At 40.9% G+C, this 27,511-nt stretch overlaps 1 protein-coding gene across 4 annotated transcripts in view; it reads left to right on the forward strand.

Annotated features, from left to right (window-relative positions):
- The first annotated feature begins 13,058 nt into the window (after positions 1-13,058).
- The window catches only part of kiaa1549la (KIAA1549-like a), a 131,773-nt gene continuing 117,320 nt past the window's right edge, over positions 13,059-27,511 (forward strand). For 3 of the 4 annotated variants that reach the window (XM_031738349.2, XM_031738348.2, XM_031738350.2), the window contains exons 1-2: positions 13,779-13,901; positions 17,048-17,409. In XM_031738349.2, the coding sequence (XP_031594209.2) occupies positions 17,169-17,409 (241 nt within the window). In that variant the 5' untranslated portion in view covers positions 13,779-13,901; positions 17,048-17,168. Of the gene's footprint in view, positions 13,344-13,778; positions 13,902-17,047; positions 17,410-27,511 lie in introns of those variants that run through there. The other variant, XM_039615102.1, reaches the window with a different exon arrangement.

Genomic DNA, 27,511 nt, shown 5'->3' on the forward strand with positions numbered 1-27,511 from the left:
ACGGTCCAACCGATAAAGTCCCAGACTTTTTTGCGACCAATTCACCAGACCAGACTCGAACTGTTCCGTCCAGATTTCTAGCCCTAACTTAATTTACAGGTAGCCAAAAAAGCGCAGATAGGGGACTCGAACCCCTAGCAATTTTGAAGGTTCCCAAGTTCTTCCCGGCTGTCGACCGTACTATCCCTATTCGCCGATAGGTCAAGGGTCAGCGTCCTGCCCAGGCGCAAGCGTTACCAAGGAGAAAATGCGCTTCTTAACAGACGCCGCTGTCGTTCTAGACAAATTTAGAATAATTTGAAACAATTTCACCCCTAGCAATTTTGGAGGTTCCCAAGTTCTCCCCGGCTGTCGACCGTACTATCCCTACTCTTCAGGGTAGGTGAAGGATAAATATCTTTATCCAGCAGGGAGCGTTGCCTCCAAGAAACAGTTCTTAGGGGTCCCAAACTCCTCGTCCTAACCTTAATTAGAATAATTTGAAACAACAATCTACCCCCAAAACAGGATTAGGATTGAGGCAGGTCTACCCTTGTGGACATAGGGGACTTGAACCCACAAAATGACCATCACAAGATAGACCCAATGACCAACGGGACTTGAACCCACAAAAATGACCAATTTCCCTACTTTCTACATGGGACTCGAACTCACTTTAACTCTTTTCCTTTTCTTTGGGACTTGAACCCAGTACTTTTACTTATAACTTATCATTACTTCAACCAGCATGCTCATGAAATTACCATCAAAATCAAAACAGACATTCACCAGTAATTTTCAGTGAGTAGACTTTAATTTTGTAATGTCCAATCTGGCACACTTTGGAAAATTCAACAGGTATGTGCCTTACCTTTGGATAAGCCGGCTTGTCACTCACTTTCGACCACTGACTCGTATCTGCCCGTCCAATCATCACGGACCCCGGATCTCTCCGTCTACACCTCCAAAATTCCCCCTCTCACCGGACGAAGCCCCCAAATGTTAAGGGTTCAGAAATTGAGGAGGAAGACCAAAAATAATGACCACTGATCCTGCCGGGTGCCATTAGACGACATTTTAATGAATACACATGTGGAGTCCAACACTGTGCAGATTCAGTGTTGAACTGTCTTACAATAGTCAAAACCAAGGCTTTATAGGGTTGGGGTGATACTGCTCCCCCCCCCCTCTCAGACACAATACAGCATACGTCAATCCAAAACCACAAATGTTCAGTTAACTTTGACATAGTTTAAAAAGAACATTTGTCTCCGGCTCGAACCCAGGTGCTTCCCCCAGCCTCGGTGTCGCTTATCTCTGGGACATCTGGTGTACTTCCTGGAACAGACTAACACGTACGCACCCCAACTTTGCAGTTACAGCAAAACACATCTTAACTTCTTACCTACTAAATGAGTCTACTTATATGTATGTGTATGTGTGTGTCAGCTTCTGCTGCCCTTTATTTCACCCTTCACTTCATCAGCTAAACCTTGTAACCTTTCCACCAGACAGAAGGCCAGCACGTACACAACTGAAACTATGTGTGTGTATGTGTGTCTCGTCTTAAATGCTCTCTCATCTCACCCTTTGCACTTCTGACCTTTCACCAGAACAGAGGCTCATCCTTACATGTAATACCCCAATTGAAACTATATATGTAATATGTTGAGTAAATGTTTTAATCAAGAGCCTCTACTAAAAGCTTAATCCAAAGATATAAATGCATAATAAAATAACCTGCTCTTAGGTTGCACTCAGACTCTGCTTTCAGTTTCACTTTTGCAAAAGCATGCCGTTTCCTGTCAGCCTGCAACTCTGTCTCTCACCCACTGAAGACTTCAGTGTAAAAATATAAAAACATTCAAAAGCCTTTAAAATTATAGATTCACCTCAACAGTTTAAAGTGGTTCTTGCTGGACCTGTAATAAAAGCTTAATTGGGTGCCAATATGTTTAAACATCTAAATGCACTATCCCTACTTGGAGATTATGTGATTAATGCCATGGTAATATGAACAATAGCAGGGAAATAATTTCTCTAATCCCAATAGGACCCTGTTGTGGGAGCGAGGCTTGGGTCCCAGGTGGGGCTCGTGGTTCTTCAGGGAAGTGTCATCAGGAAATGAGGAAGGCGTGGGTTCAGGCCCCGAGGGTGCCGAGAGCGTAGCGGCAGTGGCAGCGGTTGGCTGGTGCATCGACTGGGGGTGCTGTTTCTTCTTTCACCACAGGCTGGCTGGTTTTGGCTTCGGGAGCTTGAGGAACTGAAACAAACACGCTGACATGTGATGTCAAATTAGACACAGCCATCGAGACCTCACCCCCTGGTTACTGCACTCTGTGTTGTGTGTAGTGTGACGGACACCACCATATTGATTTTTTGGATCCAGAAGTGATCATAATTAGACGACAGCGTGGAGTACCAAATTATCATCTAAAGCCAGAAAGCTTGAGTTCATTTAAGACACCACAAGCCCTGCCATTTTCAAGTCCAGTTCAGTAAGTAACAGAGGAGGGTTAAATCGCATATTTGTTACATTGGAGATCTAACTGGAACTAATAAGCGTAAAAAAGAAAATGCAGAGATGGAGGACAATTTATTGAGACTATCACACATTTTCATTGTTTGCATGGAGCTATATGCAGTTAAGCAGTGGAAATGCACAGATGAGAACATAAATAGACTCAAAATGTCTTTTTCTCTCTTATTAACTGAAGACTGATTAAAGGTTTAGGTTGCAAAACTAAAGTTCAGAAAACAGTACAATATGATTAAATCTGATCTGTCTGAACAGCAAGGCTTAACAGACGTAGTTTAATAGTACAATGAAAAACCTGGTGATTCAGGTTCAGGTCCCACACTTAGATTGTCCTGTATTTAAAACAAACAAGGTAAAGATAAGGAAAAAAAATAAAACGCACAGGTGTTCTTGTTTTACTGCATACAGTTAAAATGGCAATTAATAATGTTAATAAAGGTAAATCCACTCAGTCTGCAAAAAAAAATAAAAAAATAAATCAACACAAAGACAGTGACCTGCAAGCGCAAACTCGTTTCTTTTTAATGTCAGCTTGTCCTTTAAAACCTCTCTAGATGGTGTGTTTATTGAAATGACAGATGAGTAAATGGGCATAAAAATGCATATCAGATGGACATGAGAACAGGACAAGAAAGTAAAATTATTATACATGACTGTGTAAATTTCTTTAGCTTTAAAGGTCATGGTGGTTATATTTGCTACATGCTATGTTTACTTTTGCAAATCATCTGAATGACCCTCAGTACCTACAACTGACAGGTTACCAACATCAGGATCTGTGTTGAGTCTTTAAACAATGAGCTAAAGCTAGAGGTGACTCCAGGCTTTCGTGCTGACTTAAACACACCTTTGCTGATTAGTAATCACAGACATCTACAATAACAGGCTGACATAAGCAGGTCAGCTACTAACTGAAAGGTTGGTGGTTCGATCCCAGACTCCTCTAGTCTGCATGTCAAATATCCTTTGGCAAGATACTAACCCCACATTGCTCTCAGATGAATCCATCAGTGTGAATGTGTATGAATGTTAGACAGTGAGCACTTAACAACTTAGAAAAAAACGTGCTTGTGTGGCTTGTGTCATTGGGTGAATGAATTAGTTGTATAAAGTGCTTTGAGTGCTCAGATAGAGTAGAAAAGCGCTATATAAGAACCAGTCCATTTACATCAGCCAGGTTTGCAGTCACTATCTATGCAAATGAGAGATCACCTCTGAGGTTACTATACCACCGGCCTCACTGGAGGCACAGACAGGTGGGGGTGGGGCTTAGTTAGTGTCTGTTTATTAGAGATTATTATTGAAGTGCTGCCTGTCGCAATGCTATATATTCCTCACTGAAGAGTCCTTTTGTTGCACAGGCTTTGAATAAAAATGTTCTGCAACTCATAAAATACAAGTCAAAAAGTGAAAGGAAGGTAATGTTACACCCTACCTTTGGCTTATTTGGGTGGCTTCGGCTTGGACTTTGTGCAGGTGCAGTGACTGCAGGCCCAAATATGTTGCTGGTTGGTCCACCTGGAGGTATGGGTCTCTGTGGTTGAGCAGCAGGCTCAGGTTCACCAAATATTCCACTACTCTTTCCACCTACAAAAGATTAACCAACATATCTTATAGTGACACGATCTTTTAAAATGATACAGCAATGGTAGAAAATAAAATGTAATCTCTGTGTCCATTTCATAAAGAGTCACTCTTCGGTACCAGACGTAGCACATATGCAGTTTAGTATCACGTACTGTGTGCACATGCTAAATGGCAAGAATGTTCTGACCATTTCAGAGAAAAATATTTATGACTATCAGGGCAATCAAGTACCATGAACTATAAATAAACTCAGCTGTACCAGAGTAATATGTGCAGGCACAGAGAACAGCCAACATGTTTACAGTGGAAATATAAGATTGCAGTAATAGTTTTCACACTCTGAACATGGATGGATGCCGAGACAGACAAACTAAAGCATCAGCCGCCGGCAGGTTAATCTCACCTGGAGGACTGGAGCGTCTTGGTGCACTCTGGGTTTCCTACAGCTACACCCTACAGATGAACATACAAGTTAAATCTTTAAATAAACAGAATGCGGATGTGACTGTCTTGGTCATTATAGACCTGGGAATTGCACCACATGGGAACCATTGTCTGCTATAGATTATATCAGACAGATGCTTTACTTTCTTTCGTTATTGAAAGTTTGATCATTCTACTTAGGGTGCTGATCCAGACAGTGGTGCTTTCAACATTAAAATAAAAAGAATAGCACCTGAATTTCTTGCTTTAAGGAAAGTGTGACCATAATGCCTCTGTTGGCAGATACAAAGAAGAGCCTTCCTATGTATTTGCATAAAGATCTTAACTGTTTTCATATGAAACACCTTATAAAAAGCCTTATAATTTAACTTATACCTTTGATTCTTACAAGTGTGGTGTGTATTGTCAACATAAGAATGTACCGCATTAGGATTTAATGCCACATTTGACCTCCGACCTGTCTATTTGACTTCTCATCTAGACTATAGTGAGGGTCTAAAAGATCCTAATGTTATTTAGAGCTATGTTCCTTACTGCCATTGTTTGTTTTGGCAACATTTGGGAGATTATATACCAATATATGTGGATTCTACATATCACATTATAGTTTACATACAAATATCCTGTCATTCTGTATCAATGTGAGATCAGAGGTCAAATTTACAAATGAATACCTGTTATCTGTGACCTACTCCTACATAAGGTTTGTGCAATCAGAGTAAAGCATCTGCCATGTACAATAGTTGCTACTAAAATGTTTGATTTTGAATAGAATGACAAACACACAAAATGAAAATGTAGACATTTGTGTGACAATGAAACAAGCAATATTCACAATATAATCTTTTTAGGATTTTATTAAATTAATAAAATTAATAAAAACTCATCTTATTGGGCACTCTAAATTAATAAACTCAATTTAGAGTGCCCAATAAGATAAGTTATGTATTAGTTGACAAAAAACAAAACCCCAATAATCTGACATTTCCCTCTGAGCAAGCACTCGGCAACAGTGGGGAGGAAAAACTTTCTTTTAAAAGCAAGAAACTAGAACCAGGCTCAGTGAGGACGGCCATCTGCCTCGGCCGGTCCTGGAGTTTTTAAAATGACTTGTTAGCCAATTTAAAGAGTTTGATGTAAACTAAAACACTTAAACTGTCCTAATAATTTTAAACAAATATTTACAGGCAATCCTGATGGATTGCTTACAGAACATTCATTTTGTTTTGTCTGTGTGTGAACCCCGGAGCTCGACCCACATAGGAAAAGAAGCTTCTGATGAAACTCCAATATATTTACGCATGCTCTTTGAAGACCTTAATAATGAGCCCATGAACGAATCAGTGGTCTAATGACATGTATGTCAGAATTACATCTGGGTCTTTCAATTTCTCTATGAGAAACTTGTACACCATGTTACTGAGGAATGTCACTTTTTCGGCAGGGATTTGAACATTTTTCACTTGAGGCCAGACTTTGCTGAACAGCCGTTTGTCGATGGCAACGGCTTTTTCAGAAGAGCAGGGTGAGTCGGCATTTTCGACGACATGCTTCACCAAGTCCTCGATACAGATTTCCAGAGAAGACCTGTATTTTTGAACCTCTTCAGCCGCACTAAGGGCTGGATTCTCCATCGACTTGATCAAATGCTTTTTAATTATCTGGATCGTCAAGTTTTGCAATACCGGGTCCCTGTCATTCAATAACATTATCAAATGTTTGTCTTTACAGAATGTTTTGTCGCGGAGCTCTTGGTAAATGGCCTCATCAAGACCTTTTAACTTATTTTTGTCTATATATAAGTCTTTGATGCGGTCATCAGACACCACGTTGTCAAAGAGTTGCTTGTGCAGTTCGACTGAAGGTTTGTAGTGGGACGTGTTTGCATGTGAGAGCACATCACGAATAAGTGTGCTCACACACTCTTTAACCTCAACATCATGAGATGTCCTACTACCGCCAGATTTGGATTTTTCCTCCGGTAATGGAAATATATTATCCTCAAACTCTTGTGAAAGTGTGTGGGAGATTTTTTTAGTTTCTGGTGTTTGGTCTCCATCGTCTTCAGTTTTTCTACACCATGCAAATAGCCTTGTTAGTAGATTTCGCTTCTTTTGGAGGAGGCGATCTTTGAATATAGAAATTACCTTTTCTTGGTGCGGCTGAGCTACTCCTAGCGCAATTATTACAAGATTTGGTGGAATTTCCATCAACTTCTGAATGTCTTTGAAAATGGCTTTTTCCAGACTTTCCACTGTATGTCGTTTGATGTTAATAGCTTTTCCCTTAATTTTCGCCCACAGAGATACGAAGAGTTGCTGTTGCATCTCATCAGACGGTGGCACCTTTGCCTCTCTTGAGGCGCGTATAATCACAGCTTTTATGAGCTCTTTAACGAGCCGCTGTTGTTCCAACAGTGGTTCCACAGTCACATCACCAGGCGCCTGCTTGGTGTTTTCATCTGGGCACCCTGTTTTCAGTGCACGCCACTGTCCTTCTGTTTTTTTCTGTTTTGTTTTGGATTTTATAGTTTCCCTACATTCACTCAAAGGATTCATGTCTGTTTTTGTATTGATGTTTTCTGTTAGCTGATGCGCTCGCCTGTGAAACATTAATGCTTCTTGGCTGGTGAGCTATGCTAATTTAAATGTTTATGTAGCTTCACTCATTCACCTGCAGATACAGACGGCTATCAGAATGGTCACATGTCTGTCTTATTAAAGAACATTACAGGTGATCACCTGCGGTGAGTTACAGCCAGCAAGGAGTCACGCAGTTTTTGTGTGCATGTCTGTGCACGTGGACATTTATTATAGCTTTGTTTTGTCTTCACAGAGTGGTTTTATCATTCAATCAGCACACCACCCACTCTTTTTATGTATTTATTTATTTTAGCTTCTTAAAAGGCTGATGGAAACAAAGCATTTGCCAGGTTCCCACAACTACTTTTACTTTGAAAGAAGGCCCGGAAGTTTTATTTTTTGCCTGCAGTAGTCCACAAGTCACATCGCTGCTTGGTGCCAGAATAATTATGATGATGCACTAACCAAAAATGAAACTCAATGCTTCACAATCCAGTTGCCTCCATATATGAAAACAGCCCTTTAAGGTTAAACATTCAAATCTCAGACACGGATTCCCTGTCAGAATACATGTTTCAAGCTTTCTGTTAACCTGTTTCAAATTTACATTTTGAACTTGATTTTCAATTTGATTGTTCAGGTTTAGCCAGCAAAATCTACAGATTCTATAGTTTTTGCTGGCTAAACCAGCAAAAACCTGGCTAAACCTTACATTTATAAAAATAATTAAATAATTTTGCATCTCTATCATAGATAACATGGCTGAAAGTCAAGATGTTTGGTCCTGAAAATGTTCCCCAAGTGACTCCTGAAAAACAGCAGCACAGAGAAACTTTTAGCAGTGGTTTTCTGTATGATTTCATTGCTGTTTCACATCACCATGGATGAATTTCAGCCCACTCTTCTTTACAATGTTTCTTCAGTGTTTTGAAGTTTGGGCGTATTTGTTTATGCATCTTTATACATCTCTCTCTTACGGTTGCACCAAAGGTTTCCCATCAGGTTGAGGTCTGAACTTTGTCTGGGTCATTGCATTGACTCTAGAGTACTTTGGTATCAAGAGGAGTTCATGGAGAAGCCAGTGACTGAAAGGAGCACAGATCCTGTGCAAAACAAACCCATCATCACTCCTCCACCACCGTGCTTAACAGTTGGCTTGTGTAACTACCAACCGCAGGGTGAATAATCTAATGTGAAGACTGGCTTCTACCTTGAATGCTTTCCACTCGTGAATAATTTCTCTTACTGTAGAATGATGGACTTTGGAGTTTTTTGGAATGGCCTTATAACTCCACCATGCCACGGTGGCATGGTGGTTAGCACTGTTGCCGCACAGCAAGAAGGTCCTGAGTTCAATTCCACCATCAGGCTGGGGTCTTTCTGTGTGGAGTTTGCTCCGGGTTCCCTCCGGGTACTCCGGCTTCCTCCCACCGTCCAAAGACATGCAGCTTGTAGGGTTAGGTTAATTGGATAATCCAAATTGCCACTAGGTGTGAATGGTAGTCTGTCCCTGCGACAGACTGGCGACCTGTCCAGGGTGTACCCCGCCTCTCGCCCTATAACAGCTGGGATAGGCTCCAGCGCGCCCTGCGACCCTAAAAAGGATAAGCGGAAGCGAATGGATGGATGGATGGCCTTATAACTCTCCCCAGATTGATGTGTAGCAGCATTTGCTCCTCCTGGGTCATCACTGATGTCATTCTTCTTTAGAGTTGTGTTAACAAACATCATAAAGCTTCAGACCAGGAAACTGCAAAACCTTCTGATTTTATAGACATGGTCAACACTACCTCACAGTAACATGAAGATAAGCAGCGTGCGGAGATCACAGTACGGGGAACATTAGTGTGATCGTGTGCTATTAACTTGTTGCTTTTAAAATGTCAGTTGACATCTTCAAAGCAATTTTGGTGCAGTGATAGCAACAAGATGGAGTCAATTTTTGTATCAGAGCATCAATATGGAATCGATCTAACAGTCTTTTAGTTTGTGATTCAACTGGATCAATCAATTGGTGTTATTAATTGTGACAAATTGACCAAAATGGCATGATTTGAAGCAGATATTATTCCACAAAAAATTACTTTGTAGTGTTCTCAAAATGTCAAACTTTGTTTATATATAAAAATCTAACCAGAATACAACCAGTGAGCAATCTTTTCAGTTGAGTCCTCTACTACAAAGAGACACATTGCAGATGTGTTGCACTCATTGCAGCAGAAAGACTCAGAATGGAAAGTTTTCATCGTGTTCTGGACAGAAGGGGTTGAGACAGTAGATGTAGTTTCATTTTTAGTTTGTGTTTCTTGTCTGTAGAGTATTAGGGAATGAGAGCCACTTTATGGTATATGGCATTTTCGCAAACGTGCTAGTAACGTCAAAGGACAGTTTAACTTAATTTGTATTTGTGAAAAAATACATTCTCAGACTTTCTTGCACGAGACCCAAACTTGCAGACCTTTGGCACTGTAGTTCAGTCAGTTTGCTGAAATAATCTGGAGACATCTTGTCTGAGGGGCTGTTTTTATGGCCATACTGGCCTCAAAGCAGGTTTGTGGTGCCCTTTGCTGGCCTCTCCATTAGAAACAGAGTCCCAGTTTATTCTCTGAATAGTTCTTGAATAGTTTGGAGTTGTGCTTCTGAGCATTGTAAGAGGAAATTTGCGCCTATAAAGTTGTTTCCCAACACTCTGGAATAGCACTGCAAAATAAAATGATAGGTGCCCCTGTCCAAGATCTTTTTTATCCTGTACAAATGTCCCACTTTGCCACCATCAAAGCATCCCAGATTGTCACATTTCTCCTTCAGGCCAGACAGACGGGGTCAGCCTTTCCTCCCGCATCATTTCATTTGTCTCACAAATGTTCCAGTACCTGCTGGATTTATCTGTTCAGTCTCCCAAACATTCCTTTCTCAAGTCTTCTTTTTTTTTTTTTAATTGTCTGTCTCTAATATTGATTTTCTTTGCATCTCTGTCTCTAAGTCCAGCATGCTGAAGTCTCCTCTTCACTGCTGATGTTGAGACTGATGTTCTGTTTGAAGAAACTGCCAAGCTGAAGACCTGTGTGACGCCCGTGTCTCAGATTGAAGACTAACATACTTGTCCTCTCGCTCAGTTTTTCATCAGAGCCTCCCATTTTGCACTGTCCTTTGAAGGGAGCAGGACACACCTGCTTATATGGAAAAATCAAATTTCTGACAATTTCAGTGAGAAATAAATGTCAGTTTTCATTTATTACCATAACTAGATGAATGGATAGCAACAGTCAGTTAGCCGTTTTACATGATAAAGTTGCATTAGTGAACACAATGTAGAACACAGCAGACATGGTTGATGAGAATGTGGTTCTGCAGAACTACGTAGGTATTTCATAAGCAATTATTGATTAATAAATCCAATAATTATTTTTATATATGGAGTATTTCTGATTAATGTTCTGTTTTTTTGAATGAAAATGAAAATCAAAAACACCAACCAGCCTGTACTGGCTGGTATTCTATTTTTTCTTTTTATATCAATAATAGTTTATTTCTATTTTTAATAACTATGAACTATATTTTCATGTAATTATAAAGCCAGGTCCGTCAGTGGACAAGTAACCCTGCCTGAAACTCTTTCTGACACCTCTCCAAGCATTTCGGTCCATGTTCTGGTTTAATTCGTTGGTTCCTCTGCCTCTTTCTTTGATCCGGAAAAGCAAAGTGCATGCTGACATTTGGATACTGTGCAGACAACACAACAAGGATTCCATCTATCAAGCAGAAGAACACTCGCTGGCCTAAAACAGAACTTTTTTTATGTGATGCAACTCTGCAGGTATTTGTTAGAGCATCAGATCTCAGCCCACCACGGAGCCTGCGCCCTGTGCCAAACCAAACCTCCTGTTTTAAACAATAATTAGTTGTATTTCCATTCATTTATCCTCTTATCCTCTTTCTGACACTACTGTGACATGTCCCCTCCAAGCACGACTTCAAGTGATCAATTCAGCTGGAGATGGTGGAAATATGTGGCTTTTGGGTTTGGGCAGCATCCCATTTCGTCAAAAATAGTAGACATGCCTATCTGGAGAGAGCATGAGAATAAAATGTTAACTGTAAAGCTGGCAAAATAACGATGGCTGACTTTATTAGGAAAAAATTTAGATAGAACAAACAAACACACACAAATATCCCCTTCCCTTTTTTTTCTAATTACCAATGAAAAAATGTGATTAAAAATATGATTAACTGCTGTAAAGAATTATTTGTGGAAATGTTGTCATTACTAACAATGGTGCACTTCCGCTACAACAACTCAACTTGTCACCTGGACCACAAAAGTCGTCATTAGTGAAAATATTTTATTACTGAACCCAATTAGATCTTCTTCTTCGGCTGCTCACCAGAGCGGATCATCTGCCTCATCTCACCCTATCCTTAGTGTCCTCTCTGTCACACTACGTCCATGAATCTTCTTAGCAGTCTTCCACTTTTCCTCCTGCCTGGGAAGTCCATATTCAACATCATCTCTGCATCGCCTCTTGATTAACTTTTATTAACTAACTGCTCGACCTGTTAGTTAATATGTTTGAATGAATGTTTGAGTTTCTCATCCTGACCATTCTGGTCACTCAGCTCCGCCTCCTAGCTGCTCTCACTACCATCTTGTAAACCTTCCCTTTCACACTTGCTGATATCCTTCTGTCACAAATCACCCCCGACACTCTTCGTCACCTACTCCACATTGCCTCTTTTGCATTGTCCATTGATTTAAATTGTTCACCCCAGGCATTTAAACTCATCTACATTCACTGCGTCTGCTTCTTCACCTTTCAGCCTGTCACACTCATTCAAACACATCTATTTTGGGTTGCTTCCTCTTCCCTCCAGAGCATGCCACCACCTCTCCAGTCTCTCTTCCACCTACTCCCCACTCTTACAACAGATCACAATGTTGCCTGCAAACATCAGCGACTCCTGTATGACCTCAGCAGCTACATTGACTATCACCATCATAAGAAGGGGCTGTCACATCTGTCACTTCTACACCTCATTGGTGTTTCACTGCCCTCAAACATGTAATGCACCATCCTCACATACTGTTCTTCTTTGTCACACTTGACTTCTTCATACAGCACCACAGATCCACTCTTGGGACCCTATCACATGATTTCTCTAGATCCACAAAGACAGAGCGCAACTCCTCCTGACCTTCTCTGTACTTCTGCATTAATACTCTTAAAGCAAACATCATGTGTGTAGTGCCTTTATCATGAAACGAAGACATACTACTGGTCACTGATTATCACCTGTCGTGTTACCTTAAGTTCCCATAACTTCATCAGCATCATGCCTTCTGTAGTTTCTACAGCTCTGCACATCACCCATAATGGCTGCTGTATTTCTGTAGGTTTCTGTAAATGCAGCTAGTTTTGCACTGAGTTATCACTCACTTCTAAACTGATGATGTCTCTTAAACCATAAAACTTAGCAGTTTATATCAGTGTCTGTCTCTTCTGGATATCTCCTTTCCCTACTCCTTGTAGTTTAAGTGCCACAGTTACCCCACTGATTTTCTAATAAAGGTGCAAAAGTGTGCAAACAGAATGAACAAAACATTTGATTTGTCACTGTCAGAAAAAAGCCAGCAGTTGCAATTTTAATTTATTCATTTGTGTGATTTGAGCTGCGTGCAAACAGGCCTACCAGGTAGCTTCTCTGCAGGCCTCAATCTGTGCGGGTTAGATGATGATATATACAAATGCATGGTCCTGGAGTATGGCGGGAGCTCTTTCACTAAAATAATGACTCCACTATTATTTCTATTACAGCGAATTGGGCACAGAGGGAACTGTGTAACGATGGAGTTCACTTTGAGGCCCTTCCTCCGGCTGCCACCAGGGGTCGCCTGCTTCCAGCTGAATTCAGCTCAGCCACAAACACTTTCTCCTCTTTCGGAATAATGCGGGAGTTAATCTACTACTAATACAAGAGTTTCATCTCTCATCTCAGTTTTTAGACGGAGGGATAATTAGTCTGTTAGGTCCAGTGTGTTCCTGTCATTTCCAGCGTAATTACACCAAACACACAGGCTGTTTCTACCTGCAGGAAGATGCGTCAAGGTGGCCGCAGTTAGCAAAACATGACCGGAAGTGAGCGTCTCGGATAATCTAAATTCGTATAAACTGGTTTTACAAGAACAAAAAGTGTTAAATGAGCAGCTGGACCAGGTAAGCCTTAAGGAAATTGTAGCTTTATCATCCTAGAACCACGTTTCATCTCCGGAACTCTCTTTTTGTTACATACACATTATGTTTACTTTGTCACTGTCATACCATTGACTTAAACTGGCTATATCTTATTTATTTCATTATATGTCATTATTTGGAAATATAATGAAAATAAACAAATCCGTTATTTTCAAGAAGTATATAAATTATCTGTCATATGACAAAAATACATGTATAGTGTAGCTGTTGGCATGATGACATTGTTTATATAATTTGGATTATTTCTTTATCTTTTCAAGGTCCATGTCATCATTGTAAATTGTTTAAGTTGAACATTATTTTATGTTATTTTATTTTATGTAGTTAAAGTTTTTGTGCTTTTATTTTGAAAGTCAAGTTTGCTTAAAAGTGGCGCTGGTTTTCCTTTTTGGGGAGGAAAAAAGGAGAAAACACCTGTAAGCACGCAGCAAGAATGGTCTTTATTGAAAGTCATGTTAAGTGGGATGGACTTTAGATAAACGGCGGCTAATTCCCTATTTGGAGCATGCAACCAACGAGGTATTTATTGATTTATCGTGTTTTGTTGTTTATTTTAGATGATGTGTCGTACGTTGAGTTTTAATTTGTTAATACTGTATAGTTATAATCTCACAAGTGTCTCAGATGACACATTTGGCGTTTTTGGTTTTTTTTTTTTTTGCTGGTTTGTCGGTAGCAGCTCGTGAAACGCAAATCTGCCACACATCTGTTCGACCAAATCCAGTTAATCTGCGACGCCAGTTAATCTGGAACACCGGAAACCCATTTGCGTCTGCCTGTGCTTCGAGGGAATTATCAATTTCTACAGTCATTGGGAATTATGGTAAATAAAATGGCCTGTATTTGTATAGCGCTTTACTAGTCCCTAAGGACCCCAAAGCGCTTTAATTATATATAGATACGCATAAAATCTGATAAACCTCTTTAAAAGTTTCTTGATTTCCCGCACCAATAAGTTTGTAAAAGGACATTTTTCTTCACTCTGGAAATTATTTCCCAAAACATTTCAATTCAGGATTCTTTGAGTGTCATTGCTCTCCTAAAAGGTCTCTGAAGGCCATTTTAACTTCAGGGTGCAACCGCCTAATAAAGGTAGGTTTAATGTGTGGAATGTCCCAGGAATGCAGACTTCTGTTCAGTTATTTGGATCTAATGCATTTGAGGTATGTTTATACCACAGATTGTTGACCATTACTCTGAGCTTTAGGCAAAATATGCAGTTTTTAAAATAGAATGTATACATAAAAGGGAAATTTTTTACAATTTAATAGACAAAACTCCAAAATCCAAATGTGCATAAAAGTTAAGGGGGGAAACAGCCTGGTGTCTTATTTGCTACAGGGACAGAACACTTGGTCCATTGCGACCTGAGCTACACTCTAGTGCACTGAAAACCTTCAGTATACCCTCTATCCTGTATGGAGTAGGCTGGCCCAGTAGGCTGCAGCATCAAGTAGATCCTGACCTGCAGAGGGAAATAGCAAAATCTCACCAAGTATTCTGCTGAATCTTAACTGGGCAGCAAAAGAATATCTACTATAAACGCATTGCTTTTAATCAAAACCTTCTTAAATCTGGACAATAGGGCATACCTGCAGTTGGGATGTCTTGGAGCAGGTTATTTACCAACTGGAAGGTTGTTGATTTGATTCCTGGCGGCTCCAGTCTGTATGCCAAAGTATCTTTGGGTAAGATATTAAAACTCCAGTTGCTCCCAATTTAATAGCGATCAGTTAGACGTAGAAAAAAGGTGTTTGTATGAATGTAAATATGTGTGACTGAGGCATTCTGTATAAAGTGTCTTAAACGCTCAAGTAACATAGGAAAATCACTATATAGGAATAAGTCCATTTACTGCACAAGAAAAAGGAAACGGTGACAGCAGTGTTTGGATTGTGGAGTATAAGTAGACTAAAGTGGAAGCACAATCAAATACACCTGCCTTAAACATGTTCTGTGAAACACACAAAACCATCCACAGATCAGTGCCAGGTGCCCACAGTGAGTGTGGAGGTGAGTTAGTGTGCTTAAAAGAACCATATATTAGTGGATGCACCACTAAGATAATGCACAATAGACAGCTGGAACAATTTGCAGTGCAAAACATTTGGATGTCACCCTTTTGGAAAAGGTCACTTCTGGCCTGTGAGGTAACTTGGGAGTGTGCACTCGTTAGTCAGACGGACACAGAACATCCCAACCCTCTGATTTTTATAATTTGTTGATGTTTGTAGAAGTAAAGCTTACCACTGGTGACTAAAATCTCATTCAGTTGTTCTATGTTTAAAAATGATTACTGGAGTTCAGTCACTCAGGTTGTTTCATCTCCCTGGCTGTGGCTCAGGTGGTAGAGCAGATCAGCTACTGATCGGAAGGTCGGTGGTTCGATTCTTGGCTTCCCCGATCAGCATGTCAAGTATCCTTGGGCAAGATGCTAACCCCAAATTGCCCTCCGATGCGTTCATCGGAGTACAAATGTGTGTGAATGCAGGTTAGTTTGCACTGTGTTTAGAAGTGCTTGTACGAGTGGGTGTGAATGGGTGAATGAGGCATGTTGTATAGAGCGCTTTGAGTACTCCGGGAGAGTAGAAAAGCGCTATATAAGAATCAGTCCATTTACCATTTAAAAAAAAAAGCTGTGGCACGACAAGTGCAGTGGGCTGCTGGTAACCAAAATTAGTTGCATAAAAAAGACCGCTTCTAGCCACTTATGATCCAGGAGATTACTTTATAGGGGAGTGACTCATGCATGATAAAGATAATGAGTAAGGATCAATTTAAAATGTCAGAAATTGACTTTTAAAAAAAAAAAAAAAAAAAAAATCTGAAAAGGTAGTAACATTACACTTGTTATATGCTAATGTCATCACTAGATCCTGCTTCTAATTAATACAGACATTTAAGATTTAAAATTAAATCCAGATATTCTGAACTGTTAAATGTAAGTAGATCTCGCACAAAAAAAGAAGTGGGATAAATCACATTTCGAAGAACTAGAAGAAATACTAAGGAGCAACTAAGGGAATAGTCTGGCGAGGAGTGGTTGATGAAAATGCAGGAAGATGGTGATGAGTTAATTGTGAACAGATGCGACAGCCAGGGGGCTAGTTGAAAGCGTTATGTTTGAGGTAAGTACAAAGAAAATGGGCAGCTTGTATAAGAAAAACATCTGCAAACATTGATGTCAAAACTTTCAGGAGTAGTAGCAATGCACAGGAACAGGGCAGAAACCGTTTACAGACCTGCAAGACATGGATTGGAAAATCAGTTTTCATATTTATTTCATATTTACTTCGGACTTATGTTCATTTGAAGCAATGCATTATCAGAATTATCATCTAGTCTTTTTATTGAATCAGCATTGTGGCTGACGGAAAATATTGTTCTCCTATAAACTTTGGCAGCATATAATTCTTGCATTAATCTGGTTCACAGCCTGAAGAATAGCTCGTGTATACAAAGTGCACGCGGTTTTATTTTGAAGAGAACTTGGGTTGATTTCCGGTTCTGTATCTGTGCATTGACACAGCTGCCATCAGATATGGAGAGCGCCTTGCGGACGCAGTAGGGACATCAGACTTCACGCACGCACACAGAAACTGACACAGCCAGACGCGCAAAAGGAGAAAACTAACGCTTCTTTGTTTTTTCGTCGACCTTCACAGCCTCCAGCAGGCTCATGGAGAGCGGAGCCCTGCTTGTCCGAACCGGGGGCAGGTTGATCGGATGCCTTTCATCCCAGCAGCGCCGTTAGATGTTTCCCATTCAGGATTAATTGGTTGACCAATGGCTCCCAAACATGCGCGCCTCTCCAGCAGCGGTGGCCCCGGGGTCGGAGGGGTAAATAAGAAAGAAGACCCCTGCTCTTCCTCCTCGTCGCTATGGATCCTGGATGCGGGGATGGTGGCCGTCTACTCGCCGAGGATCGGGAAGAGGACGCGCGTGCTGAATGGAATGGTGGCCCGGTGGTTTGTGACCATCGGCGCGGCGCTGATGCTGATGATCCAGAGCTCCCTGGCCGCTGACGGTAAGACCCCGATGCTCTGTCTTTACCCTGTCACCGAGAGGAGCCCTGGATTCTTTTTCTAATCACGTAAATAAAGCATAAACCACGCGATCAGCCGCCTGAGTCGCGCTAATGTTTTGAATCCACTATCGAGCTGGCTCAATGAAAACAGTGATGAAGAGCCAGTGGAGAGGAAGACCTAATGAAACTGTTAGACAAGAGACGAGCTGCAAAAGCAGCAGCTATGTTAATGCACCCGGAGGTGTTGTGGCGATTTCTGAAGGGGTTCCTGTTGTTGTTTATACATTTACCGTATTGATTTATTTGTCTGACTGATTTTAAATCTCTTTATTTTGCGTTTGAACCGTCGGTGTAGTGTCACAGAGGCCCTAACCGATGTCACGGCCCCAAACAGGCAGCCGGAGCGCACTGTGGACCGCAGCGCTGCGCTCACCGCGGCCGCTTCTTTGCGTTAAGGAGGAAACTTTTTATTCATTCATGGAAAATTGGGCCCCGAGGTCTTCAGCCTCGATTAAGATCCATAGGGGACGTTTCGTAGTCGGCACAAATGAATAATTTAGGATCTCTTTGTGCTCACAGACATCCGAGGATAAAAAGCAAAAAATAACAGCACCAGTCCTCATTCAGAGAAGCAATAATTAATGCAGGAAGCTGTTACTTTAATACTGACAGCAAAGCCTCAGTGTAATCCTTTGGGATATACATATACTGGAAATTACTGTTTCAGTCCCTTAAGAAGATGCTGTTTCTTTTTTTAAGGAAATAATTCAGGCCTTAAGTTGGGTCATTTTGTGTCAGAATGCCTTCAATCGCTGACATGTTCCTGGGTTTTGGCTGGAACGACCGCGCAGGCATCACTGCTCGTCTGTTAGTCATGTTTACACTGATTACAGGTTTGATAAAATCTTATAAAAGAAGAGAATTAAATACACAGACACTGACTTTGGATGCATAGCAACAGTAAACCTTGTCTAAAGGGAGAAATCTGCAAAGCTGTGATTAAAAATTCCCAAACAACACAATTAGAATTTATTTGCTTCAGTCAGGTCCAGTGGAGAGGGGAAATAAACAGCCATTTCTTCCAGTTTGCAAAACATATTTTCTCATTTAATCAGACTTTTTTTTTTTTTTTTTTTGAGCTTTCAAATCTTTAAGTCAAGTCTGTTCAGCTGGAATAATCCTCAACACATGTATCAGCTACAGCTGAGATGTAAATGCCTGTACACAATAAATATTGTTAAAATAAAACACAAATGTGCCAACACACAGCCTGTCTGAACCGCAGTTTATTGTTGGTGCTCACAGCTCCGAGGGTGACATTTGCAAAAATGTCAAATGTCCTGTCGCTTTCCAGGGATAATGAGTCAGTGTGGCCAGCCCCGGTGAAAACGGTATTAAAAATATCTTTTCAAACTTTCAATTAAAGTGACACATGAATAATTATAATAAATATGTCAGCCTTCTGCCAAGATACTGCTACAGTGTACATGCTATCTGGGAAAAGACAGTTTTTAAAAAAAAAAAAAAAGATAAGGAATAAATGAGCTTCAGCTTAGATAAACTCATTCTTCTGAGGTACCAACCATATTACATCAGACAAATACAAAGTGAATATGCTTCTTGTTATAATTAAATGCAGCTGCAAATTTATTTGAACTGTATTATTCATCTGTTCATATTTGCCATTATGGAAAGGGAATAATGTCCCATGAATATTACAATATAAAGTAAGCCTACTGGACACGATGCCAATGTAAAAGCCCCAAATTGCAGTGCAGTGGTGTAATAATGTGAACATTCAGTGCAACGTTTTGGTGCGGTTTCTGTGTTTGAATGGCAGGTTTCCCTGAAATGTTGTGCAACAGGCATGTAGTTGTTATTTCTCTGCTTTAGTGGCTACGTAGGAAGTGTTACACAATTAGTGCCAACATGTATATAAACCCTAATTTTCATTTACATGGCTCAGGACCTAATGAATCAGATGCCATTGGTGCAATGCGTGGGTAACGACAGAGTGCTCAATGCACCTCTGTTTCTGTATTTTGTACAAATGACAACATCCAGGTCTAAAAAGCAAAGGTATCACTGAAGCACCAAAGACTGCAGTTCCTCTAATGGCCACTTGAGGGTGGCTCCAAAAGTGAGTGGGGAAAAAACTCCTGTGGGAAAATATTAAATACTATCATTAAAATGTGTGTTTTACAGCGCGCTACAAATTCTTTTACAAATAGAACTCGTACATTTAGATATAAAACACATAAAGTTACGGGTACTTTGACAGGTGTGTCAGGAGAAGCACCTGCAGTTAGGTTGGGGTTTTTCGCATATTTTTGTTCTTCAATATTGGTGAGTGAAATTATAATATTATAATAATCTGTTACCCATGTGTTTTTGTGTGTGTATGAATTACAGATCTATAGTTTATGGACATAGCTTGCTAAAAAAAACCTCACAAACATTAGCTGATAACTTAGCACCAGTGTTGGTTACGTTACTTGAAAAAAGTAATCAATAACTAATTACTGATTACTCCCACCAAAAAGTATTCCTGTCATTTACTGATTACTTATTTTCAAAAGTAATTAATTACTTAGTTACTTTTTAAAAACACGATTTACAACCTGAATAGGTGATAAAGCAATAGATCTTTCAGCCCAATTCTACTTTTTCTGCATAATTCATCATACAAAATGTAATCAAATGGAAACGTCTCTTTTTAAAACTTGTTTTATTAGTTTTAATCTTTATGCATCAAGCAAAAATTTAATTATATGCAACATTCTCTGACTGGAAGAAATTTGTTTAACATTTAAACCTATTTTCTGCACATTCCAGCACATAAAATAAAATATTTTTTTGTGTTTACACTCACTCTTTCAAATAGACGCAAGTAAAACACAGCAGAAAATAAAAAAATAAAAAAAAATCCAAGACTAGCGGTCCTGTTGCTCTATTTTCACCTGTAAAGCAGGACTGGGGTAGGCGGAGGTTTACCCTGGTGCAGGTGTGCTGCAGCGGTCAGTTGAAGAATCCGCAAGTTTCTCTGTGAATTTCCCATTATGTCGTAGCGCACTCGCCACTTGCTTGGAAGTTTAGGGGTTTTTTTCGCTGTAAAAAGAAGTTTTCTTCCCACGCACAACGGACACTAATGTTTTTGTCACTTTTTATGGAATCAAACTCAAAGTAAGGTCAGTACTTCCACGCTTTAAACGCTGCACGCTCATACTCTCTCCGCACTCGATATATTATCCATTGTTGATCTGCACACAGCTGTTGTCATGAACGTCCCACTCGCTTATGTCACTGTCATGAGACATTCTCGCAAAAAAAAATCAGTTTTAGTAACGCAGTAACGCAGCGTTCCTACGGGAAAGTAACGGTAATCTAATTACCGTTTTTGCAATAGTAATCCCTTACTTTACTCGTTACTTGAAAAAAGTAATCGGATTACAGTAACGCGCTACAAGTAACGCGTTACTGCCCATCTCTGCTTAGCACTCTACCCTGTTTTCCACATATACAGTTGTTTCTAGCTCCAAAAACCCCTGACAGCAGCAGCCAAATTGTTAACAATGAAATTTCAAAATGCAGCAATGATTGCTAGATGTAATTGCATTTAAATCTCTGATCAAAAAAAATCAACAATTTGTATTATTAAAACCAGCAAAGCCCTAAAAGCTTTTCTTTTGGAGAGAAAATGGTGACCAGGTTGCTCCGTCTGTGAGCTAGCAATGACATGAAGAAATAGTATGAAGCGTAAATTTGATTTAAAAAAGTACTGCAAATGTATTCAAGCCCCAGTGTATTTTGTGCAGAAGATGTTTCAGCCTCGCCATCGTGGGAATCACGGCAGTGAAAATTGCCTTCAGCTTCTACTTCAGAGTTTCAAGAAGTTAGACCAGGGGTGGGCAATCTCAGTCCACGAGGGCCGGTGTCCCTGCAGGTTTTAGATGTGTCCTCGAACTAGACTTGTAGTCAAGACCACCTAAACCAAGACTGAGACCAAGACAAGACCAAGACAGACCGAGTCGAGACCAAGACAAAGTCGAGACGAGACCGAGAATGAGACAAAAAAGTCTTTAAACTGCAGCCAGATGCTGCTTCGTTTACCTGTGTCAGGCATATTTATGTGTTTTTGCGATGGACTCGCACAGCCCTCCTCACCGCTGTCTACTGTCTCACTCACTTACTGAGAGGACATACTCATGCTCCACTTGACTGTTGTGTCTCTCACCCTCTGTTTTTCACATAGTGATATTATCCTATATCCTCGCATGTGATTGGCCACAATATGGAGGGATTGGAGCATAGCTGAGCCACTGTGTGAGAGCTGAGCAACGAAAGGAAATTACATGAGGATTCGGCTCTCGCTCAATGGGAGTCGACTCTTCTGATTCACTACAAAGCACTCTCTAAGCACGGCTCTTAGAGCTGATGCTTTTGCGCATGACACATTATCGAACGTTACGTTGTGTGTCATGGATACTGTTGACTCCAAATCTCCCGACCACTATGTCAATCTGAGACAGCAAGACCGAGACAGTGAGACCAAGACAAGACCGAGAGATCCGAGACCAAGACCAAAGTCCGTCGAGACCAAGACCACGTAAAAGTCTCGAGACCAAGACCGGTCTCGAGACATCCAACTCTACCTCGAATCAACACAGCTGATTTAAATGGCTAAATTAGCTCCTCAACATGTCCTGAAGTTCTCCAGAGGCCTGGTAACGAACTAATCATGTGATTCAGGTGTGTTGACCCAAGGTGAGATCTAAAACCTGCAGGGACACCGGCCCTCGTGGACTGAGATTGCCCACCCCTGTGTTAGACTATATTGACAGCCTGTGTTCGACAAAGGCCTCAAACAAACCACACAAATCAAACAATCAAACTTAAATTATAGGACTATAGGATTTACTGCCATCTTTTATATACAGTGAGTGGTTTTGTCTCACTTCCACAGACATGTTGCCACACCTGCAGCTGACAGTGTTGCTCTAAAGGAGTGACCTGTTCTGGTCTAAGTGCATCAGAAAAGATAACTTCATACGTGTTCATACATATATGGTGATGTTATGGGAGATCAGACGTCTCACATCACTTTATACCAAAAAAAACGCAGCACATTCCCTGGCACACTCCTCTCCCTCATTTTTCCCTAAAACGAGTAATTAAAGGACAGGTGTGAATTAATGGAATAGTTTAGTAGCAGCTCTGTCGGCTTGCTGCTGGTTTATATTTGCATAATAATTTAAGCGATTGTCTGACTGACTTGCACACTCAGTGCCATGTAGTTAAAGGAAGATTTTCTCTCTCTCTTCCTCTGTCTCAGTGCCACTTTACCAACCTCACTTCCCGATCAAACTGGAAAATAATGAAATTCGGGCTCGTCTTAATAACAAATGCCGCCACTACTCAGGGTGTGATTAGAGGGTAATAAAGAGAGACTGCACCCCTGTGATAGGCACATCTTCATTAGATGCATAAACCTGTTGTTGGGTGAAGATTTGAGAAAATGGAGACGATTGCCAAAGTATTTAGCAAAAGAGTTTATCTGCCCAGCCTCCCCGGTTAAATCAGAGCAAATCGCCCACTCGCTCTGGATGATATATCCTCTTTTATGTCATGCTGCTGTGCCACTTAAGAGTGAGCTGTTCCACAGAATGGCTCAGAGAGATTTGCCTTTCTCTCTCGTACCTGGTTATTCAAGCCTTTGGCTGTTTCTATTTTTTTTTTTTTTTTTTTTTTTCCCCCAGAGAGAAAGTGTTCCCATTGTATTTTTGTTTTCTGCATTTAGAACAGAAAAAAGATGCTTTGAAGGCTGATGCCCAGCTGGTGTGTGTGTGTATATATATATGTGTGTGTGTGTGTGTGTGTGTGTGTCTGCAGGCTCATACAGTATGTGAATGTAGGCGTTTTCTTTAATAGGTCTACAGAGATCTTCATCCTCAGTCAATAGCTGAGATCTATTGGTCCACGTTACCATGGGAACAGATCTGCAGCTAGTACTTTTTCTCACTGTGTGTCTGTGTTTGTCATTCAGGGATTGAAAATAACATCTGAGTAAGTGCCAGGTTAGAGTCTGTTGCCTAATGATCGGCGTCTGATGACACACCAGCGGAGATGAAACGCTTCCCGTGCTGCACTGTTTCAAAATCAACTCAAACCTTCTGCTTCCAGCTGCTAAACATCCGGTTTTCTGGTCATCTGAGTCACTGCATCCTGCTGCTGTTGTTTTCTTAGTGTTTAACATCATATGCAACTGTGAATCTCTTTCACTTCAGGATGCTTCACAAACAGCAACGTGACAGCTGATGTCAGTTAGCTGTGCCTTTTAAACACAAGACAGTTTCATGGACTGAAGGCAGCTTAAGAGATTGGGCTTCATTTGTTCGTTATGGCATTATGATACATATTCCTAACCTTTTTCACAGGAGGGCTTGGTGAATTTTGGTGGCTGTTCCTTTCACCTTTAGATGGATCTAAGCCAGCTCTTGTAAAGTGTGACATCTTCTTATGAAGATTAAAATCACACACCTTATAATATGGGTTGATTGGCCTGTAGCAGAGTTTTAATTCATAGTATGTGTCAAAGTAACAGATGTGATCAGGATCAGAGGTTTTCCATCAGAATATTACATAGCAGCAACAAAACGACCAGTGTTATTAACTTTACCCATCAGGAGTTTTAATCTGCTTGCTCAGATACAAATATTCAGAAAACGAAAAGCTGCTTGGTAATTTCGGATCTTTAGTAAAACGTCGTATCTTGGTGACTTGGGCATTAGATGGCATGCTTATATTTTTTGGTCTATAAATAGCTGAATCAGATAAAGCCCGGAAATCTAATAACCAGGAGCTGGACTGTGAGGAATTGAATGTCTGGCCACAGAGTGATTGATAAATCCTGATGCTGCTGATCATTTATCTGCTGTCATCAATTAAAGCAATCGATTGTGCTGATTACATAGAGGGAAACTGGGCTCCTCCCCGCCTCCTGTGGCTTCAGAGAGAGGAGGAGGAGGAGGAGCTGGCTGAGCACAGAGCCCTCACAATCAGATTAAAAGTTTGTGGTGCTGCAAAGGAAAGACGAGACAGAACGAGAAGGAGCGGGTAATCAGTCGGTCACTTAGTGAGGCCGATTTAAATGTGACTTTGAGCTGAAATTGCACTGAACCTAAAGCAAAGAATAGCGTTCAGATGGAGAGACTGCTTTTATGCATACTGCTGCTTCACTTACGTCAGTGAACTTTGCCAGAGCTTTGCAGCCCCGTTACCCACTGTGTAACAATGACACATACTAAATCTGTGGTGGCACTCAATAATAAATAGGATACAATCTATAAATATTTCTGTAGCTTTATCAAATGTGAAAGGAGAACGACTTTACCGTGTATTCTTCTTCTGCATATGTCAATTTTTAGTACATTTTACTCATAATTGCGGTGAATTCCGCCGGCTTCACAGAGCACTTAAGCTCTGAGCTCGTGTTTAATGCACGGGGAATGTCGGACGCGATACCTCTGAAACTCTGATGACGGCTGACAGATGAGAAGGCTTGCTGCGCTACAACCTGCTCTATTTGATGCCAGTTACTTGGCTTCATAAGGATTCCTGCTCACACACGATCGCTCGGTTCATCCGTTTAGAAACCCTGACAAATCAAATGAACAGCAGCGCTGCACGCTCCAATGTGTCCTCTTCAGCTCTCAAGTAAATAACATTTCCAAGATTCAATCCAAAGAGGTTTGCAAAGGCACAGTTCACTTCTGCTCAATTTATTTGGTGTCAAAGCATGTCTCATAAGAAGTATTAAAAAAGGGGATGTAACCAAACATTGGGGAAATGAAAACCGGTGCTTCAGCAGCTTTGCTCAAAGGGTTTTGAATCTTGTAGTTATAACAAAAGCCATAATCTATAGATAGGGATGTAAGGAGGTCGGAGGGAATGTTTTAGATAGCCTTACACCCAGCTTATTCATAGACTGTATAAAAAAGATGGATGTAGACAGTGTGAAGTTGCAGTTTTACATGGGACTCAAGCTTTTTTTACGCTTCCTGTTGGTTTCATTCTTCCTGGACGGTTGCCACTTGGTTTTACAAGATGGACTTTTGACGTGAAAGATGACAATCAACAAAATGTAAAGAAACTCAGCAAAGCCCTTAAAAGCAAATCTGAATTGAATTTTTGCCTTTTAGTTCAGTGGTCCAAAACCTTTTTTGCGCCACAGACCGGTTTATGTCCAACAATATTTTCACGGACCGGCCTTTAAGGTGTCGTGGATAAATACAACAAAATAAAACCCGTACTGGTACCCCAAAAAAGATGATTTATTCATAACACATGGGAAAAGACCCAGGGAAACAGAGTTAACGATTAAAAAAACGCTAAAAACCCTGGAAACCATGAATTTCACACCTGAGCCTCAACTCTTGGGGCCCGGTACAAAATGACCGGCCCATGGCCTGGGGGTTGGGGACTGCTGTTGTGGATGACAGGTCAATGCTGCAAGAGAGGCTTCCTTCTCTTTTGTGTAAAAGCTCTGAAATTAGCTCATGAGTAAAATGAATTTCCATCATTAAGTACCAAAAATGTCCCCTGCTTCCAAACGGGGATAGATAATATTTGAAAACCACTGCAGTGGATGAGTCATGATGACAAGTATGAAAACAGCCATTATTATGTAATTTAAAGATGGTTGCATCGGGTCTACATGGTTGTAAATGAAATCCCAACAGTCCCAGATTGTTCTTGCCAATTTAACTTTCAATAACATATGTAGGTTTTCTTAGCCCAGGTCAAAGCTGACCTTGACCACACTATGAAGGCATGAAATAGGAACAGTATGTAAATGTTAAGGACATCCTCCCTTTGAGCCAACTTTATTGTAAAGGCTGGTGGGTGGGGCTTCTCAGCTCACTGTCAGAGCTGTATGCCCGAGATGACCTTAATAGCAGAGGCTTCGATGTTAATAGTTACTTCAGCCCTTTGTGAGGTATTAGCAGATATTTCATCAAGATGAGTGACAACATTTGGAGCAGAAACCCAACTCGCAACATGGAGGACAGGGCCATCAAGACGACTCTGGCCTCGAGGAGAAAAGTTTTGAGTTTTAGCTTAAATTAACACTTCTGCTGCTCACGCTCAGGCCCTAGCTGGCTCTCTTTGCATCATAATGAGACAGTAGCTTTTCTCTGCTCTGCCTCCCCCCCCCCCTGTATCTGAAGGGCTCAGGTGATCAGAGGTGTGGCAGCACATCTAAGAAGAGGATTCTGCCTGCAACGGATCCAAGGCCAAAGATCCTGCATTTGGTCCCAGAGGCTGGAGCGGTGTGGGAGTGGAGGTTGGGTGGGGGAGTGGGGTCACTGCATCATCCGAGCACATGTTCTCAGCATTAAAGCAGCAGTGGCTCATTTTGCATCGCTCTGCTTGGCTGCACTCCATTCTGTGCTTCTCTGATTATGCACTGCTGGAGCTTTTCACACCGACAAGGAGAAAAAAACCCCTCACAGGAGTAAGTTTGGCTTTCCACACAACGCAGATTTAAACCAGTGCCATGGTCACTAAATCATGAGATTAAAAAGCCAGCAGAGTTTTAAAAACTGATCGCATTATTTTTCAAAGTAAAATGCCAAAATTTGCCAAAATATTTTCTTGTGACTCATTTTAGATTTTTTATTTATTTATTTTTTTTGTCATTCACGATTATTTTGCACCACTGAGGCTTCTTTTTAGTGCAGGTAGAGTGTGTAGTGATGTGTGCTGTCCTGTTAAACGTCTCCTCTGGCTGCGCTGTCATACCTCTTACTGTTGCCAGGCAGAAACGCAGCGCAGCTTCAAGGAAGTGCTGATGAACTCTAATGATATGACTGACGCAGCTCTATTTTAGCTGTGCTCTGGCGAGTGTTTTTGTGACTGTGACCAAGCTAACCAGGCCAAACATCTCTCACAGAGAGTCCTTATCTGATCTGTCCTTCTTTGACACACACATGCACAAACACACATGCAGTGGCACAAAGTCCCATTCAGTGCAGGGCATCAGTGTAGCAGACAGCTCCTTTCTGCAGCACTCTGAAGTTAATAATCTATTTCAGGAAAGAGC

The sequence above is a fragment of the Oreochromis aureus genome, linkage group 7, assembly GCF_013358895.1.
Source record: "Oreochromis aureus strain Israel breed Guangdong linkage group 7, ZZ_aureus, whole genome shotgun sequence".
NCBI classification, from domain to species: Eukaryota; Metazoa; Chordata; class Actinopteri; order Cichliformes; family Cichlidae; genus Oreochromis; species Oreochromis aureus.